General features: G+C 37.0%; 1 protein-coding gene across 3 annotated transcripts in view; it reads right to left on the bottom strand.

The window, feature by feature from the left end:
- Positions 1-21,718, bottom strand: part of SMC6 (structural maintenance of chromosomes 6) — a 78,435-nt gene that overhangs the window by 22,241 nt on the left and 34,476 nt on the right. For all 3 annotated transcript variants that reach the window (XM_023252082.2, XM_003984487.6, XM_045054910.1), the window contains 5 exons: positions 19,752-19,866; positions 17,671-17,831; positions 11,625-11,760; positions 10,039-10,119; positions 8,531-8,701 (listed from right to left, as the gene is read on the bottom strand). In XM_023252082.2, coding sequence (XP_023107850.1) covers positions 8,531-8,701; positions 10,039-10,119; positions 11,625-11,760; positions 17,671-17,831; positions 19,752-19,866 — 664 coding nt within the window. The remainder of the gene's footprint in view (positions 1-8,530; positions 8,702-10,038; positions 10,120-11,624; positions 11,761-17,670; positions 17,832-19,751; positions 19,867-21,718) is intronic.

Genomic DNA, 21,718 nt, shown 5'->3' with positions numbered 1-21,718 from the left:
TTCCTTATTTTAATATAATTGTCTTAAATATTTCCTCTACATATTTTATTTTATTTATTTTTATTTTTATTATTATTTTTTAACATTTATTTACCTTTGAGATAGAGAGAGACAGAGCATGAACGGGGGAGGGTCAGAGAGAGGGAGACACAGAATCTGAAACAGGCTCCAGGCTCTGAGCTGTCAGCACAGAGCCCGACACGGGGCTTGAACTCACGGACCATGAGATCACGACCTGAGCCAAAGTCGGACGCTTAACCAACTGAGCCACCCAGGCGCCCCTTTCCTCTACATATTTTAAAATCATCTCAGATATTATAATTTCATTTGCTTTCTGAACATTTTAAAAATTCAAGAAAAGAAGAAAAAGGCTACTGAATTTGGCTGTATGTTTAACTTGTTTTTCTTCTTTCTTGGTGTTCCAAAATTCCTTCTTTTATTGTTTTCTCTCTATTTAGAGAACTTTGAGCCATTCTGTTAAAACAAGTCTGCTGGCAACAAATTCTCTAAGTTACCCTTCATCTGAAAATGTTTCAATTTTTCTTTAACTGCTGGAAGATATTTATGCTGGACTTAGATTTTGGGTTGGCTGGTGTCTTCATTCAATACTTGAAAATGTGCTACTTCCATATGGTCTCTATGGTTTCTGTTGAGAAATCGGCTATCATTCAAATAGTGTTTTTTTCCTGTATAGGTGATGTTTCTCTCTTGCTGCTTTTAAGACTTTTTTTTTTGTCTTTAGCTTTCAGAAGTTTGACTATTATGTGTTTTATGGTGGATTATTTTGGGTTTATCTTGTTTGGAGTTCACTCACTTTCTCAATCTGTAAATTCAGACTTTTTGCCAAATTTGAGAGGAGTGTGGTTATTCTTTCTTGGAGTACTTTATCAGCCCTGTCCTCTTTCCCCTCTCATTCAGGGACTCCAATGATACAAATGTCAGATATTTTTTTAATATAATTTCACAGGTCTTTAAAGCATTATTTATTTTTCAATCTTTTTTTTTTTTTTTTGGTTTAGTCTATTTTCTCTCTGTTGTTCAGATTTATAAAGGACAAAAAGGAAAAATTATGAACTACATGTTCAATACATGTGATAAATGTCAATGAAACAATATAGTCCCTACGTAGAAAACTTAAATAGCTCAGTATCAACTAAGGAAATTGAATTCATAAAGAAACTACCATCCACAAAGAAAATTACAGGCCAAGTAGCTTTGCTGGTAAATTCTATTAAACATGTGAAAAAGAAGTAATTCCAAATCTACAAAAACTTTCTGAAGAGGGAAGGAGAACACTTCTAAACCCACTCAATAAGGCCACTTATAGGGGAACCAGGGTCACTCGGTTGGGCATCCAACTTTGGCTCATGTCATGATTTCAGTTTGTGAGTTAAAGCCCTGTATCAGGCTTTGTGCTGACAGTGCAGAGCCTGCTTTGGACTCTGCTTTGGACTCTGTCTCCCTCTCTCTCTGCCTCTCCCCCACTCATGCTCGCTTGCTTGCTCTCAAAAATAAACATTAAAAAAATTTAATAAGGCCAATATAGCCATAATAAAAAAAAAGTCAAACATATCACAGAGAATCAAAGACTAGTGAATAAACATGGGTCAAAACTCTTCAAGAGGCTGTGAGATATTTTTACGTATATGTATATACATACATATATGTATATACAGTGGACTAATGGACTATTATTAATCATAAAAAAGGAATGAAATCCTGCTATTTGTAATGACAAGGATGGAGCTAGACAGTATTATTATGATAAGTGAAATAAGTCAGAGAAATACAAATACCATATGATTTCACTCATATGTGGAATTTAAGAAACAAAACAAATGGGCAAAGGTGGGGTGGGGGGAGAGGGAAATCAAGAAACAGCCTCTTAATTACAGAGAACAACTTATGGTTACCAGAAGGGTGAGAGGTGGGGAGGGGGGGTGGATTATAGGTGTTAAAAGAGTGCACTTGTCATGATGAGCACCAGGTGCTGTGTGGAAGTGTTGAATCACTATACTATATACCTGAAACTAATATTACACTCTATGTTAACTGGGATTTAAGTAAAAACTTTTAAAAAAAATCTTCACTAAATTTTTGGCAAATAGAATTGAATCATTTATAAAAAGGAAAATAATTATGATCATGTAGGGTTTGCCAAGCTTTAATAGCTGGCAAAATAAAATCAATATTATTCTCCATATTAATGAAAAAAGAAAAAGAGAAACTATATGATTATGGCTTTTAACAGCAATCCCACACCTAGGTATTTAACCAAGAGAAATGAAAACTTCATTTCACATAAAAACCTACACTTGAAGGTTTATAGTAGCTTTCTTCATAACCATCAAAACTGGAACCATCCAAATGTCCTTTAAGAGGTGAATGGATAAGCAAGCCGTGGTACATCCATATACATTTCAAATACACTACATTACATGAAAGAAGCCAGGCTCAAAAGATTACAGACCATATGATTCCATTTATATGATGTTATGTAAAAGGTAAATCAATAACGATGGAGAACATGACTGCCAGAGGTTAAGGGTGGGGGAGGTTTAACTAGAAAGGGGCAAAAGAAGGCAATTTTGAGGAGGACGACAGAACTGTTCTATATCTTGAGGTATTAGGTACACAATTCTGGATTGTCAAAATATGTTAAGTGTACGCCCAAAGAGTGAGTTTTACTGTTTGTAAATTAAAAGATTCATTTTCAAAAGTACTATTTGTAAAAATAATACAGATGAAAGAGGAGATCAGGAGCTCTAGAAAAAATGTGTTACTCAACTACTGTAATTACTCAAAATATAGCTCTGTCATGATAAAGATGTCAAGGTTGAGGACACATGTGAAAAGTTACATAAAAGTAGTTCATGAAATGTGAACACAAACCAAGCAGTATTTCTAGTATTTCTAAACATTAAATATAACACTTACGTGATTCTGAATTCACGTATAGCTAAAAGTTAATAAACTGAATGTCATTAAGTTTGCATTTACTTACTCCCCCTCATAATTCATGTGAACGGTGGCCAAAACACATTCTCCCTGGTTATTGTGAAAATGGAAATGTACCTTATATTAGGGGATGCCTTATATGCCTTATAGATATAACATGCAATTTCTTCAGAGAATGTGTAGATTGGTGAAAGATTTTAGAAGATGATATATGCACATAGCCATTAATTATGGCAGCTCTCTTAACAGATTACATTCTAGTCAATTTGGACATTTTAAAAAATACACAGATTTCCAGAACTCACCTCTGGAGATTTTATTTTAGTTGGCCTGGAATCCATGAATCTCAATTTTTAAAATGGCTCTTGATTTAAGAACCACCAAAAGAAAGTTCAGACTGGCAGACAGTGTTTTCATTTAGTTTGATATACAAAGACTTCTACACTATTCCTCATTGTAATAGTTCCCAAACTGGACACCCATATGATCCATCAATAAGTAAATGAATAAAAAAAATATGATATATCAAATACAATGGAATACTACTCAGCAATACAAAGGAGTGAATTACTGATTCAAGTAAAATATGAATATCATAGTCAAAAAGAATAATTTTTTATTCACTTTCAAACTATAGTATAGACATTATGTGCTAGACAGTGTGTTATGTTCTGAAAAAGGTCAAACCCCCCAAAAAGTAAGAGTACATAATGTGTGATTCCCTTATATATAATTCTACAAAATGTGTAGAATTACACAGAAATTATACAGAAATAGTAAGCAGATTGGTAATTGGGACAAGGGGGACGGATAAGGAGAGAGAGATGACAAATGGACATGGGGAAACTTGTGAGTGTGAAGGACACGTTCCTTTCTCTAATTGTGTGGCTTCACAGGTTATACACGTCAAAACTTATCAAACTGTACACTTACACGTGTATTTACTATACATCAATTATATCTCAATAAAATGTTTTGTTTTTTTTTAATATCCTGATTTTAAGAACCACCAAATTAAACTCCACTCAGTTGTTGGTTTGATTTTTGGGCCCAGCATTGGTCATACACACTGTGATTATCATGGTCAGCCTCAAGAGTGACAGTTATAAACAGAGAAAAAACACAAACTAAGACAGCAATAACAGCATCACGAAAGATAGAATATGTGGAAGTATCCCAAAAGGGAAAAGAACTTGTGAAATATCTTAAAAATTGAAAACATTTGCCCCATATAATGCAGGATTTAGGCCACCTTCTATCATAAGAGCACAATTTACTGCATCTTGTTCACACTGCTGAATAACTATCACCCATGGTAGATGTCTGATTATAAAAGAGTTCTAGTAAAACTTCCACGGAGGATGGAGATAAGCTGTTCATTTACTTCAAGCAGTTTATTTGAATTTTTATGTTTTATGTAGTAGGAGACATTACAATTAGAAAATAGAGTAACTTATGAAAGAGGATGGTTGAATGCTAAGTTTTCTAATCATTTGTGGTAGGAACTTTGAAACAGTCCCCATATTTGCTTCAGGGAGCCAGAGGGGTAAAATGACCATGAGATCAAAGTGACCTGAGCTGAAGTCGGATGCTTAACCAACTGAGCCACCCAGGCGCCCCGTAATTTTTTTTTTTAATGTTTTATTTATTTTTGAGAGAGAGCACAAGTCGGGGAGGGACAGAGAGAGAGGGGGACAGAAGATCTGAAGCAGGCTCAGCACTAAAAGCAACAAGCCTGATGTGGGGTTCAAACTCACCAACTACAAGATCATGACTTGAGCCAAAGTCAGACACTCAACCAACTGAGCCACCCAGGAGCCCCTTATCTTGGAATTTTTAAAAGAAGAATCACCCTTGATCCAAACAAACTCTCTATATCAGGCCACGTTTGTGCTGGTTAATCTTCCCTCCTGGCAACTGTGGAAAGTTACACACTTAACTCATATAACAGGATGAAAAGAAACTCATACGATGTTACTATCCCTTTCTCCACACTTATCATAACAGACTTCTCTTATGTACTTAATAAATTTATGCCCTAGGTACCATCACATTTAAAACTAAAAGGGAAGCAAGAGAGTATTTTATTTCATTTCATCTTATTGATGACATGAAGATCAAGAGATTTGAACAGTCAGTTAACATTCACCCTGGGTTAGATGAGAACTAGGAGGGATTAGGTCTAAAATTAAAGGCTGATATAGCCCTAAACCTATAGCATTTCTAAGCTTTAAGAAATTACAGTCTTTTAAAAATAGGCTGCGGTGATAGAAGGAACATAATCCTCAAAAAATGTCATTCTCTTGGATGTCTAAGTAACCAGTTTTATTCGGCAACATTGGACAAACTGCTACAGCATTATTACTGCCACTTGCTTCATATAAATCTATATTCATTATGAGGTTTTAAAAACCTATGAAATATTATCTTGTAATTTTTAAATTTTATTTGTTTTTTTAAGTATGTATTTTTCAGAGAGAGAGAGAGAGAGAAAGAGCATGAGTAGGGGAGCAGCAGAGAGAGAGGGAGACACAGAATCCTAAGCAACTTCCAGGTTCTAAGTCAGCACAGAGCCTGACACGGGTTTTCAAACTCACGAACTGTGAGATCAAAGTGACCTGAGCTGAAGTGGGACGCTTAACCGACTAGCCCACCCAGGTGCAATTTTTTGGTAATGTTTTATTTATTTTTGAGAGAAAGAGTACGAGTGGGGGAGGGACAGAGAGAGAGGGGGACAGAAGATCTGAAGCAGGCTCTGCACTGAGAGCAACAAGCCTGATGTGGGGCTCCAAGTCACGAACCGCGAGATCATGACCTGAGCCGCAGTCAGACGCTCAACCAACTGAGCTATCCAGGTGCCTCTTACTTAGGAATATTTAAAAGTACAGTCACCCTTGATCCTAATAAACTCCCTATATCGGAAACTGAGAGCCTCCTACTCCAATAATGCAGACCATCTATCTTTGCAGGCTCGATGTGGGCCACACTCCTTGTCTGACAAATTTAACTTGCAACTAAAACTGAAGCATCAAATTTGCAGTGTAAATCAAAACAGACTGTTTAAAGTGAGAAAAATATTCCTTATACCAAAATTTCATGACTATATATCTAAACAGAGTACTTTACCCCTCACCACCCTTGACACAAAATGAACTGTCCTACAAGCAAGCAGATGACATCTCGAAGCTGCTAATGTATCACGATGGCAGTGTCTCAGGAATTAAATTATTTTGTTAGCCATATCCTGTTGGTCCTGCCGTTATTGATGGCTAACGTGACATGATACTGAGGAGGAAAAGCCTCCTGGCTACCAGCTGACTGCATGCAACTTCACCGAAGGACTCGCCTCCTGGCTTTCAGTTATTTGCAGCCAGGGCAAAGAGCTAAGATCAAGAATCTTTACTGCGTTCTGCCCATATTTTCTGCTCTTAAACTTATTCAAACTCCCAATCCCAGGAGTTGCATTAGCCTAGAGATAGATACCTACAAGAACAGAACACAGCTTACTCTTCTTCATTTCTTGTTTTGAATTTTAAGTTGTCTGGGATGAATAATTTAGGTGCAATTTTACTTTTTCTAGATTAACATATTTCATCATTTTGATTTTAAGTCAGCTTGTTCAATCCCTTACCCATTTAAAATATCTTTTTAATCTTACTTTTGTTGTAACTTCATTGCTCTAATTCCTGAATTCTGAATTCTACCTAGTCTATTCTTGATGATTTTAATATTTATCTTACTCCTTATCATTTTCTTTTAAAAACTAATTTTGTCTTTTTTTATCCTTTTGCCTTTTTCTTATTTCCTGTATGTAGCAAATGCTTTCTTAATTATTTTTCTCAATATTATCTTTAATACATTTCTCTTCCTCACAATTTTAATATTTAAACTTTATATTCTTCATCAGTTAACTTATCAGTCTGTTTTCCGATTTTTCATTCGTATCGCAAACAGAAAAGAGGTAAGCCACCCTGGGTTACAGAGGCAGGCAGGACCCCAGCTCCTGGGCAGCATCTCCAGAGAGACCACCGCAAACAGGGTGTTTGCAGGCAGCACATGCTGCACCTTCCTTTAATGTTCTCCCAACTCTAAGTGAAGTCTTCCATAATTTTCAATGGAGACAAATAGAGTAAACCCTACATGCACAATTCTTTTAAACTATTAAAATACCTAAATCCATTTTGATTCAGCATACCCCCTTCAGATTCTTTTTTTTAAGCTTATTTATTTTGAAAAGGAGAGAGAGAGCCTGAGGAGGAAAGCAGCAGAGAGAGAGGGAGAAAATCCCAAGCACGTTCTGTGCTCTCAGCTCACGGTTCGTGAGATCATGACCTGAGCAGAAACCAAGAGTTGGACACTTAATCAACTGGCCCACCCAGGCACCCAAGATGCCTCAGCCTCATAAAATACACTATTCCTTCTTCTCAGACTCTTATAAATAACATTTAAAGTTCTGAGAACAATTGAGCTATTTGTAAAAATGATAATGACAATAATCTATTGATAACTAAGCTAAACAGGGAAAGGTATACTATTTAATTGTTAAATAATTTTATTTCCCTAAATTTGGTTTCAAAGAGCATGTGTTTAAAAAAAAAAAAAAAGTTTTTTTTTTAAAAAAGACCAGTTTAATTCAGCCTGGAACATAATAGAAACATGTCAATAAACAAGAATTTAGTAGCATGCCATTTCAAGTTGGCTTTTAAATCTAATCTACAACTTTAAAAAAAAATTTTTTTTTTTAGCATTTATTTATTATTGAGACACAGAGAGAAACAGAACATGACCATGGGAGGGACAGAGAGAGGGGGAGACACAGAATCTGCAGCAGGCTACAGGCTCTGAGCTGTCAGCACAGAGCCCAACACGGGGCTCGAATTAACTCATGAACTGTGAGATCATGACCTGAGCTCAAGTCTGACACTTAACCAACTGAGCCACCCAGGTACCACTTTAAAAAAATAATAATAATAATGTTTATTTTTGAGAGAGAGAGAGAGATAGTGTGAGTGGGGAGGGGCAGAGAGAGAGGGAGACAAAGAATCTGAAGCAGGCTCCAGGCTCTGAGCTGTCAGCCCAGAGCCCAATGCGGGGCTCGAACTCACAACCTGTGAGATCATGACCTGAGCCGAAGTTAGACGCTCAACCGACTGAGCCACCCAGGCGCCCCTAATCTATAACTATTTTTATACAACTAATCCTTGAATTACTGAAGGAAAGCCAAGAGAGACAACAGAATAGGTGAGCACAGAAGCAGGGTGGATGGACAAGATATCCCTGCTTCTGGTTCTAAACAAGGAAGAAAAAAAAAAATTCATCACAAAATAAAGAGGAAACAAAAGCTGTAATCTAGGAGAAACAGAAATTTTTAGCAATTTATTTTCCTAAAGACATGAACAGAAGTGTTTAATTCTAATTGGCCTACTGATGAAAATTTGGTTTGTATCCCATTTTATTTGGTTGCATTTACATTTAACCATAAATTCTGTTAGGGCAGTATCTAGCAAGTACAGTGTGGATACACAGCTGAAACATAAAATACACATATAACAACAGAGTAACAGTAACATACCTTAAGTGGTTCTGCTAGGTCTGATAGTTGGTTAATTTTCTGTTTAATCGCATCATACTTGTTTTCTGCTTCTATTTTCAGATTTTTAAGATGTTCCATATTTTCTTTTTGTTGTTCCATATTTTTCTCAACCATTTTCATTTTGATTTTATTTTCTTGAGCTTCATCTTCCTGGTCACATTTACAGAACGTAAGGAGTTAATTAAAAAATACTTAAGTATGAAACAGAAAAACAGTGCAAATGATTCTGAGAGAAGAGAAACTACAGGCTCCAGGCGATCCAGTGAAAGACAAATACAAAGAGCACTAGCAAATTTTCATACCCTTGGTGGTAAATCAGAAAGTAGAAAATGATTCAACAGTAAGAAAGACTGACATGGGAGACAGGTGAAACTATACTGTGCTTGAGGTCATAATCATAAGTAAGATTTATTTTATCTAGTTACTTTTTCTTTCAAAACGCAGTGTGCATACATATTTACCATGTGCTAGACAATATGTTAGATACTGAGTAAACAAAAATAAGACATAGCCCATACCTTTAAGAAACCTAAGGAATTAAAGCAGAAAAATAAAAAATGGAGAATAAGATCACTAATAAAAAACGAAGACAAATAACTCATTAGCTTAAAGCTCCATCAGTGCCAGGACTTTATCTGTCTGGTTCACTGTTACATCCCCCAGCACTTAATACGGTGCCTGGTGCAGAGTGGACATTCAATATACATTTATTCATTTTAACAAGACGGTAATCTATCTACTGCACTGCTTACTGTAACTTAGAGAAGCTAAGCTGAATGTAATAAACAGTTGTCTGAAAAATAAAAGACTAACAAATGTGTGATAAAATGAGAACCAATTTCTTAGGGGAAAAAACCTCAACAATGAAGAGACCCACTGCAACTGACTAAAAGGTATCAGTTAATATTAATACTGATTAACTCTGAACAAAACTATGCTAGGCAGTCTGGTTTGAAAGGCCACTGTTTAGACGCATGCTGTTCAAGTTTTGATAGCTTTATTACATGTAGTAGAAGACAAAATCAATTATCATGCATGCAAGTTGCACATACAAAACATTAAGGAACTTGAATGCTACAAGCCAGGTAGTGTTGACCTTATTTGGAAATAAAGATAGCAATTACAAAAGGTAGCATCATATAAAGGATTTTAAAAAAAGCTTAGAGTACATGTTATTAACCTAAATGACAGCTTTGTATTTCATTTTATTTTTAATTTTTTTAACATTTTTTATTTATTTTTGAGAGAGAGACAGAGAGAGAGAGACAGTGTGAGCGGGGGAGGGGCAGAGACAGAGGGAGACATGGAATGTGAAGCAGGCTCCAGGCTCTGAGCTCTCAGCACAGAGCCCAATGTGGGGCTCGAACCCACGAACCGCGAGTTCATGACCTGAGCCGAAGTCGGACGCTTAACCAACGGAGCCACCCAGGCGCCCCTGGCAGTTTTGTATTTTAACATTACATGTAAATCAAGGAAAAGAATCTTACCAACGTTGCGATATCTACAGACTGGTGTTCTTCTATATTCTCAAGCTCCCGAATTTCAGAAATACTTTCTGTTATTTTTACCTGAAAGAAAAGTATTTCGATTTTAGTAACATAAAATAAATGAAACAGGCATCTGGCTGGCTCAGTTGGTAGAGCACACGACTCCAGATCACAGGGCTGTGAGTTCGAGCCCCCACATTGGGTGTAGACAAAGGAAGGAAGGAAGGAAGGAAGGAAGGAAGGAAGGAAGGAAGGAAGGGCCCCCCAGAAAGGATGTATTAATCCACAAAGTCCTTACTCTGCTTTTGTTACAGAGGATTTTGTGGCAAATGACAGAGACACATTAGTATTGAATGAACAAAAGGAAGCTGTGTATAAAGTCTGTCACGATCATCCTTATTGCTAATCCAGTCCCATGAAAAAAGGATGGAAACACTCCTCCTTAGCATTAAAATGATGACAGTGTTGACCCTATTGAGAAAACCCTTTTCTGAAAGGTGGAGGTTATGGCAAGATTACTTCAATATGCTGCTTCACAAAGTACAATCCGAGCATCCCCTGGTGCTTCTGAGATTCTTTTAAGGGGTCATGAGGTCAAAACTATTTTCACAAAAACACTACATTATTCACCCTTTTTACTATCACTTTCTCACGAGTGTGCAAAAGGTTTACAACTACATGATGGGTAATTACTGCAAGAGACTGACTGCAGAAGCTGATGTGATGGTTCAGTTGAGTTTTATCAAGCCAGATATTAGAGGTTTACAAAAATATAAAAATGTCAAGTTTCTCACTATTTTTGGTTTTGGAAAAATATAGCTATTTTCCATCAAAACATTATTTTTGTGAACACATAGTTTTTGTTTTTTTGTTTTTTTTTAAGTTTATTTATTTATTTATTTTGGAAGAGAGTGAGAATGCACAGGAGGAGCAGAAAGGGTGGGGGGGGGCGGTGGACAGAGAATCCCTAGCAGTGCTGACAGCTGTCAGCACAGAGCCCAACGCAGGCTCAAACTCACCAACCATGAGATCACAACCTGAGCCAAAATCAAGAGTTGGACGCTTGACCAACTGAGCCACTGAGGCACCCCATGATGAGTTTTGGTTTGTGTGTGTGTGTGTGTGTGTGTGTGAACCAATAAATATTCTTAAAGTTTGTTTTAATTTTTAATAATTAGGTAAAACCCATATAAATGAAGCTTTTTTAAGGGCTGTAAAGGGGCTTGAGGCCAAAAAGTTTGTGAACTGCTCCTCTAACTAAATAAATGGTAGGCTCTTAAAAATAACTTGGAAGTCATTAAAAAAAAAGAGGGGGGTGCCTGGGTGGCTCAGTCCGTTGAGTGTCTGACTTTGGCTCAGGTCATGATCTCATGGCTCATGAGTTCAAGCCCCGCATCAGGCTCTGTGCTGACAGCTCAGAGCCTGGAGCTGCTTTGGATTCTGTGTCCCTCTCTCTCTCTGCCCACCCTTGCTCATGCTCTGTCTTCTCTTTCTCTCTCTCTCAAGAATAAGTAAAACATTAAAAAAAAACCCAAAACTTGGAAGTGAGTAAGTTGAGCAAAACAAAAGGACATTTTTTTCCTTACCTTTAACTCTCTATAATGTATTTGGCGCCTTCTAAGAAATTCTTCATTGCGTTTAATGTCCTTTTCAAGGGTAGACAAATGTTGCTGAAGATTTAGTATCTGAGCCTTCTTATTTTCAACTTCATTCTCCAAGTCACTAGACACAGACAAGAGGATTAAAAAAATACCTCAAATCTGTTTCTGAATATTACAAATACTTTAGATCTTTTCAAAGGAGAGCTTATTTGTGATAGTTTATTTGCAAAACTCTATTCAGTTAAACCAGTTCTATATTCCTACTAAGTTATTAATAACATGAAAATACAGAGATTTCAAAAGACATCTAAACTAGTCATATTTCTCTTACTTCATTAAGAAATATTTTTGACATGATTTGTGTGGCACACATCATGCACAGTGACAGGCAGAAGTGGAAACAGAATTTTGATGTGAAGGAATCAAACTAAAAGGAAAGAAAAATCAGGAAATAAGCTGTAACGTTAAAATGTGAACAGGACACTTTACATCCACAGAACTATGGAAACAGAGGAGTGAGTCTGGGAGAAGTGACAACTGAACTGTGTTCTCTAAAGCTTTCCTCAGTTGGACCAACTAGGAGAGAAGACGGAAGGACAGACACAGAAGCACAGAGCAGTGAAACATAAACCCAACAGCTCAACCTTTACTGCTGGTAGATGAATGCTCTGAATGTGTGGGAGTGAGAGGGATGGAGAGAAGACAATGAAAAGGGATGGAGGGAAAAGCAAGTAGAGGCCAAAGCTATAAAGTGTCTCCGTGACAGCGGTCACTGTCTTCAGAAGTCACCTCTTCCTGCCTCACTGACCCAAGCACCTATCTCCCAAAATCGTGTGCCTGGTGGGAGAGAACCACCTTTGCAGTTAAAAACTGGTCTCGAATTGATAAGATGCATACGTTTCCCACATTTTAGCATCTCTGAAATCACCTTCCATTCCACGGTTGAAATAACAGCACTTTTTCTTTTTTAATAACAGAGCAGCTTAAATTTGATGAAATATTCTGGGGCGCCTGGGTGGCTCCGTTGGTTAAGCGTCCGACTTCGGCTCAGGTCATGATCTTGCGGTCCGTGGGTTCGAGCCCCACGTTGGGCTCTGTGCTGACAGCTCAGAGCCTGGAGCCTGTTTCAGATTCTGTGTTTCCCTCTCTCTCTGACCCTCCCCCCTTCATGTTCTGTCTCTCCCTGTCTCAAAAATAAATAAACATTAAAAAAAAAAAAATTTGATGAAATATTCTAACTGCACTACCTTGCCAGAATCCTCAAAATTAGAAAACGACTCAATAAATGTTAGCCGAATGAATGATGAAAATGAAGAAAGAAGGAAAATAATGATGGTATTCCTGGTAAAAATGGGGCGAGATACAAAAACTTAAGATGGTTCCTCAAGATTAGTAAGAAATATTTGTTTTATCATATATAAATCTAGACCTTTATTAACAGTAACTTTGCTAAAAAACCAAAATATTTACCAAGTAAACAAACTCTGAAACCTAGAGTCTAAAACAAAAATAAAAACCGATGAAATAAGCACAGAAATAAGCACCGATGAAATAACAATAATATTGTTATTAAACAATTTCCTGCATATTTAGAATAAACTTAAGCAATCAACATAATTTATATAAACAAAACGGCTAAATTATACAACTTTTTTTTGCAGGGGAGGGAGAATTCTGTTACACACTTTCATACAGTGTTCCTCCTTAGTTTTTAATTAATTTTTCCACGGAGCGAAAAACCTGTGCTACTAAATGAAATGTGCGAGCACGTGCACGTGGTTTGTGTGGGATACACACACGCCCCAGAACCGCCAAAGTAGTACACTCCTGGGTCTGCAGCCCTCACTCTGCTGTGTTTGTCTCCATAGCACTTGGCCTAGTTCCAGTATTCATCTAGTCTATCTCCCCCTTCCTAATATTAAGCTCCAGGATGGGGAATTTCTTGTACTTCATTTTGTGCCATGTCTTGTGCCTCGATCAGGGCCTGGCACAGTAAGTATACATGCGGTATCTGTTTTAAAGAACAAAGGAAAGAATAAATTTGAAAAATAAACTTTGGAAAATTATATATTTAAGCTGTTAAAATACTTTGAAAATTCAAAAACCTACAGGTACATTTTTTTTTTAATGATCTTGTATATAAGCAGTTACTGCAATGGAATTATTCTGAGAGTTAATTTACACATTTCTTTTGCTCCTTGCTTTGTACTTTCATCATGGGAAACCACATGGGGGTAATCAAACCAAGTCAGTACCTGTACTTAAAACTTAAAACCCTTTCCCTGTTAAGAAGCCACTCTGTTCATTATGAAACTGTGAAATAAATTATAATCTCTTCACTTAAATTCCAGAGCCATTTTTCATCAACAGGAATCTGTCAGTGATGAGCTGACGAGGGTATACAGAAGCACCCTTCACGTATTCCTAATATGATGGGAAACTGGAGAATCTTTCTGGAGTCATCTAGCAATCACTAGTAAATGGTCAACTTACATAAAAATAAAATGAAAGTGTTGAATTATCTATTTTAATAACTATTAGAGCTCATTTAATATTGTACATATTAAAAATATTAATATTGCTTAATATTATTAAATATTTAAAATCAAAGCATTACTTGTATAGTAATACATCCATTACAGTCATTTGGCAACAGCTATTAAATAACTTAAAAATTCACATATCTTTTTACTTAGCTATTAAGAATTTAAGCTATATACTTTCAAAACTATGCCAAGATCCATGTATGTGTGTTCTCACTGCAGCACTGTTATAAGAGAAAATGGCAAATAACTCTCATGTCCATCAACGGGGAACTGGTTAACTCCTGGGGAGCTACCAAGAGGTAGTTCTAAATGTGCTGACATGGAAAGACTGCCCAGATTTAACACTGAGTAGAAAAAAAGCAAGATACAGAAACCATATGCATACTTACACACAGCTCACACTTAAGTGGAAGAAGCCAGACACAAGAAGTTGCATAGTGTATGTTTCCATTTATATGAAACATCCAGAACAGACTAATTCATAAAGACAAACCCAAAAGTGGATTAGTGGTTGCCAGGGGGTTTGGGTTGGGGGAATAATGGCTCATGGATATGGGTTTTCCTTCTGGTGTAAAGAAAATGTTCAGGAATTAGCTTACACTGATGGTTGCACAACCTTATGAATATAATAAAAATCTCTAAACTGTATGCTTTAAAATACAGTGAATTTTATAGTATGTGAATTATGTCTAATTTAAGTCACTGTACAAGGATTCAAACTATTTTGGGAACACATATAAGAAAACACGTGTAAGAAACTGCTAAACTGTTACCTTACTTTTGAAAGAGAGATGAGAATGGTCTCACTTTGTATACTTTTCTGCGCTGTTTGGACTACCTCACCATATGCACAGATTCCTTCCTTTCTTTTTCGTTCTTCTTTCTTTCTTTCTTTCTTTCTTTCTTTCTTTCTTTCTTTCTTTCTTTCTTTCTTTCTTTCTTTCTTTCCTTCCTTCCTTCCTTCCTTCCTTCCTTCCTTCCTTCCTTCCTTCCTTCCTTCCTTTCTTGGACTATCTCACCATATGCACAGATTTCTTCCTTTCTTCCTTCCTTCCTATCTATCTACCTATCTATCTATCTATCTATCTATTTTTGAGAGAGAGAGTGAGCGAGCAAGCGAGCATACATGTGAGCAGAGGGCGGGGGTGGGCAGGGGAGGGAATGAGAGAGAAAGAGAATCCTAAGCAGACTCCATGCTGAGCGTGGGGTTCAATCCTAGGACGCTGGGATCATGACCTGAGTCGAAATCAAGAGTCAGACGCTCAAATGACTGCGCCACCCAGATGCCCCTCTTCTAATTATTTTTTAAAATACCAATAAGGACTATGGAGAAACAGGATCATGAGCTACTTTTGTTTCCCAATTTATACTTTTCTATATTTAAAAAACACTAATGAATTTTTTTAAACTTGCAAATATACTGGTTTGGATCAAAACAGATGACACAAAAGTCATCTAAATATCATTAGAACTTGGTATATTCTCTTTCTGTCTTTTTTTTTTTTTTTTAAAGCTTGGCTTTTTTAAGCTATTAGCTGTTCTCTCTCTTTTTGTAAACTGAGGTGTAGTTTACATGCAATATTACATTAGTTTCAGGTGTACCACAAAGTGATTTATACCACTTTGATACCACAAAGTCATTATAAAGTGACCTCCACAAAATCTAGCAGCCATCTGTTACCATAGTTAACATATTAATATTAATATACTATACATTACATCTCTATGACTTACTTACTTTCCCACTAGAAGTCTGTACCTTTTAATCCCTTTCCTATTTCACCCAACCCCTCATCCCTCTGCAGAGACACTATTCAACCACCAGATTGTTCTCCATATCTATGCGTCAGTTTGTTTTCTTTTGTTTGCTTGTTTGTTTTGTTTTTAAGATTCCACATGTAAGTGAAGTCATACAGTATTTGTCTTTCTCTGTATGATTTATTTAAATGAACATCATACCCAGAACTTGGCATATTTACAATCAATAGTTTATTGATTCCCATATTATTTAATAGGGGAAACGATTTTTGAAAAACCGGTTCACCTGACTTTTAAAACAAATGACGTGTCCACTACACATTAGTACAAATACCGTTAGCTAAAAATTGAAGCCAAATATCAACTCGAAACCTTTATTACTAAAATACTGGAATACACAAAAGCAAAAAAAATAAAATAAAATAAATAAACTGTTGGAATCAGAGATCCCAATTTGCTGCTGAGGCATACTTACAATCTTTTCCAAAAATGTCATCCTTTTTTTTTTTCTTTAACACTTGGGACATAAATACATGAGGCAATTTTTATCGAAAGAAAAGTGTGAGCCATACAGAGTAACATCAGTATGGTATTTTTATATACCACTATATTTTTATATAGTTTATATATATTTTTATATAGTGTCTATTGAATACCATATAATTTAGTCTTACCCAGTTAAGAATCAGGAAGGCTTGATTTAAACGTCATGGCACAATGGACAAAAACTTACCACTTTACAGGTCACGTTTATACTGGCACATTCCCACATCTATCCCGTCAGAAAGACTTGGTGTCAATACAAAATGTGCATTCAGTGCCATGACACCAAGTTGCTGGTCATTCAACTTTTCTCTGTTGCTAAGAAAGAAGTTTTACCAAATGTTCTGGTATCTATTATAGCTATTTTTCTTTATGCTGCTCTCATGACATAAAAATGACTAATACTATTTGAAAACGAGATCTATTTTGACGAAACTCTCATTTCCCCTACATATATAAATTACTTAGAATACTTTCACTTTTACTCAATTTTCTTAGATATTTATTTTACTTAAAGTTTTTAGTTCTTCTACTGAAGGTTTTCCAGGTCACTAATTCAGTTCCAAAACCCATCAATTCATCAACTGAATTAGTTTGGAAAATCATGGCTTTTTGGTACCAAAAATCCTTTCTGCATGCTTGTGCATCTCATCGAATACACTTACTAGCTTGTCATTCAACTTCTCACTTAGTCTCTTCTGGAAGCTCTGTTTTCCTAGATGTATGTTCTAATTCTGCCGACTGATCCTTTTAGAATAGTGCAACTCAAAATACAGTAAGAGATGTTAACAGGGAACTTGAGCCAGAATGTAAACCAGCACACCTATACGCTCACTGAGCAGAGTCAGAGCTGAACGCCAGAACAGTGGTGTAGCTGACGGACACTCTGGGTTCAGCTCTCATCTCCATGCAGACAGGCAGTAAACGATGTGCAGACCAGCTGGTCAAGGGAACACACTTGTGTTCTCCATCCAAAATACTGTTGTCAAAGTGATGATGGGAAACAACCATCAACCCAGAATTCTACATCCAGCTAAATGATCTTCGAAGCCCGAAAATATTCACAATCCTTCCCTGAAATAACTGCTGCTAGAGTAATATGAAAGGAAGCACACTGCAGGGCGCAGACAGAATACCACAGGGAGCAGTCAGAATACCACAGTAAAGCTTGCACTGACACTAACCTTATCTCAGAATCCACATCTTTGCTTAGGAATTTAGGTCTTGTATTTTCAGATGAATAGTAACGTCCTGCAAAGACCTGATCGCCATCAGCAGTAAACGCTTCTCTACAATTCTTGGGTGGCTTTTGAGACTGCATTACTGCGCGAGCTACAGAATTACTCTAAAAAAATAGAGGGAAAAATACATTTTTCAAATTATGCCATAGCCTTTCTGATGCACAATTTCAAAATGCTACCTATCATTATAAGATTCAAGTATTTTTATTTAAACATAAATAAAATCATTCCAGAAAGTTAAAAAAAAAGAATTTCAAAAACAACTCAAGATTCAAAGAATTAAAACTACTGAGAGTCTTTAGAATACCACAGTAGGTGCTTGGCACCACAGTGCCTGGGTGACTCAGTCAGTTGGGAGACCAACTTCAGTTTAGGTCATGATCTCATAGTTTGTGAGTTTGAACCCCACATCAGGCTTTGTGCTGCTGACAGGGTGGAACCTGCTTCAGATTCTGTCTCCCTCTCTCTCTGCTCCTTCCCTGCTCAGACGTGTCTGCTCTATCTCTCGAAAATAAATAAACATTAAAAAAAAAAAAAAAAAAAAGAGGGGCGCCTGGGTGGCTTAGTCGGTTCAGCGTCCGATTTCGGCTCAGGTCATGATCTCACGGTTCTTGAGTTCAAGCCCCGCATCAGGCTCTGTGCTGATGGCTCAGAGCCTGGAGCCTGTTTCAGATTCTGTGTCTCCCTCTCTCTCTGCCCCTCCCCCGTTCATGCTCTGTCTCTCTCTGTCTCAAAAATAAATAAACGGTAAAAAAAAAATTAAAAAGGAAAAAAGAACACCATAGTGCATTGTAAATAATGCTTTCTGACAAAATAAGTTCTGATCCGTTTAGAATTAAAAATTATTTTATGTACATTTTCATGTGGGAATATTCATTTTAGATCAGTTCATACAAATCTTTTTCTTTTCTAAATGACTTTTACAGCCTGGAAAGATGTGAGTGAACAGCAAATTACAGTACAAGATTGGTATACTGAATTACGTGGGGAAGCCTAGAAATATTTAAGCCCTAGAGAAAAGTAAAAAAGGGATTAGACTTAATGGAGGCCTAGCCAACCTCTAGTGACAGACAAGAGGACTTCATTATTTTCTTTCAAGTATCCTTTTCTTTTTTTTTTTTTAAGTTTATTTATTTATTTTAAGAGAGACAGAAACAGCATGAGTGGGGGAGGGGCAGGGAAAGAGGGGGAGAGAGAGAGAATCCTAAGCAGGCTCCTCACTGCCAGCCCGAGCCCCACGTGGGGCTTAAAATCACGAAACCACGAGATCATGACTTGAGTGGACACCAAGAGAGGGATGCTTACCTGACTGAGCCACCCAGGCGTCCCTCAAGTATCCTTCTAAAATATGAGGGAGCCAAGCCCACAAATAATTACAATATTACTTTGCAACATATATACTATATATACATTTAAATTACTGACACCATTACTTCTCAATTTCCAATAATGAGAAAAACAAACTCTACTATGCTTATTTTGGTTAGATCTCTGTTTTGAATTTCCTTGTTCCTTCTCAGCAAATTTATGTCAATAGATGAAACACAGTTTGGTGATTTAATCCAACAAGTACATAAAAATACATACATAAATGAAAAATATTGACTTATTTTACGATACTTTCAAAATTTTAAGAAAAAGAACTCATGAAATATCAAGTAGACTATTTGTTTAAAAAATAGAATAATAACATACTTATCTGTAAAGGTAAATAAAAAACGGATCTGGCAACCAATCAAGAAAGAAAGAAACAAAAACAAAATTATAGCATCATTCACCAAAACAATATGTATTTGTGAAATGATTTACTGAGGAAAAGCCAAAAGTTAAAAAAAGTTCTCTCAGGCAGAAAACGCACAAACCACCCAGTTCTATGTTATTCTATAGTGTTCTATGAGGTAAAAGCACAATGGTAAAACATATTATTAACTCCAGAATACAGAAGGGGAACAGGAATTTATATAACCAATTTCAATTCTGGAAACTGAAAAATAATACAAAATACAGCAAACATCTTATCTTACTTTGATCAGAAGCACCGTCTCTATGCTTCTCATGTCAATCAGGCTGTTTGCAACAACTGCATTATCTATTTCTAAAGCAGTCAGGACTGTTGGAAAGTCTGGATGATAAGCAGCTCTAGAACACAAAAATATAGAAATATCAACTTATCAAACTTTACTATTATACATATATACATTTTTGAGAGATGAAAGAGAGTGAGCGCATGAGTGTACGCGTGGGGGAAGGGCAGAGGGAGAGGCAGAGAGAGAATCCTAAGCAGGCTCCATGCCCAGCACACAGCCCGATGATGCAGGGCTCCATCCCGGGATGCTGGGATCATGACTTGAGATGTAATCAAGAATTGGACTCTGAAAGGACTGAGCTACCCAGGCGCCCCTTATGTATATGCCTTTTTAATGTGTGACTATAGATAACAATGGAAAATATCTGATAACATTTGAGAACATTTGTAATAGGTTTATTTTATTTAAACAGCAAACGTTTATATTATGTGCTAGGCATTCTAAAAATATTATAAATATTAGCTCACTTAAATCCTCAAAGTAATTATATGCAATTGATAATATTACTCTCTCCCTTTAAAGGAATTTTTTTTTCTTTAAGTTTATTTATTTTGAAAGAGTGTGCGAGCAGGGGGGAGGGGTGGAGAGAGAGCCAGTACTGTCAGTGCAGAGCCCTACATGGGGCTTGACTCTGTGAACTGTAAGTTCATGACCTGAACCAAGATCAAGAGTCAGGTACTCAACCGACTGAGTCACTCTGGTGCCCCAGTGAGTTTGCTCTTAAGATGGAGGAGGAAAACCACTGACCTAAGATGTTTAAAGGGGAGAGAAGTCAGTGGAGTAGGAACATTTAAAGTTCAGCAGAGAGTTGAAGTAATGAAAAGAAATGGTTCACAAATCAGGAAAGAAAGCATGTAATTCAGAGCCTACGGGGATTAATAAACAGCTTTAGAGAGAAAGAGCATCTCCTCTGTTGAGTGGGAGAAGACGTACAGACGCAGACAAGGTTGTGGGTGGTTAGCATGCTAAGCAGTTCCATATCCTCTATTTCCTCTGAAAAGAGGGAACAAGGCCATCTGCAAAGGAAAGGAAACTACTCCGAGTATCTCCTGGGAAGCTATGCACTTTCCCGGGGAATCTCTGTTGAGGTTCCTCAACATGAGCCTAATATTCCTTATTCATTCTAATATTCCAATAGTGTTTCACTGTTCTTTTCTGCATTAAAATAACATGGACAATTTTAAAATTTAGCATTTGAACCACAATATATACTGATAAAGTTCTTCACAAGAAAATCATCCCTCCAAAACGTCTGTAAGGCAGCTAAAGTTGAGAGAATATTACATGTACCCAACTTGTCAATACTCTGTCAACACCTAAAAGTAACATCCAACTTCCTCTAGTACCCCACCAACTTGAACTTCAACATAATACCCAACTACTCTGAAAGGCAAACACGGACTCTGTCATACTCTGGAGCCACTCCATTACTCTAACTTCCCACTGTTACCAAGAGCTACAGCCTTCCTGGCTGGCCATGCCTGTCAAATCTGCTAACTTCCTGCGGCCCACCTACAGGTTTTCTCCCAGGCCTCACTTGCTTCCTTCTCCAGCCAAAGCCGCACGGCCAGTCATGAACTACTTTCCCAGCAGCACTCTCAACTGCTTCTCTCTTCTCCTGCAACACCTACCCACTCTAAAAAATTTTAATGCAGTATTAATCCAACAGTACACATTCGCTCTACTCAAACCTATTAAAAAATAAAAAATCCTGCAGCTACCACAAGTGTCTGAATCCTGAGTAGACTTTGGTTCAGCTTCCTCTCTCACTCTCGCAAACCTACCCAACTGGTGAGGCCCTCATTCTCAGCACATGGATTCACCTACTTCTGAGAAGTGACCTCAGGCTGCACAAACTTAGCTCTCACTCTGCACCACCTCCCAGGATGTGCTATGCTGCTAGG

This window comes from Felis catus, chromosome A3 (genome assembly GCF_018350175.1).
Source record: "Felis catus isolate Fca126 chromosome A3, F.catus_Fca126_mat1.0, whole genome shotgun sequence".
NCBI classification, from domain to species: Eukaryota; Metazoa; Chordata; class Mammalia; order Carnivora; family Felidae; genus Felis; species Felis catus.
Note: the sequence above shows the minus strand (reverse complement) of the source record. Positions and strands in the feature narration are given on the sequence as shown.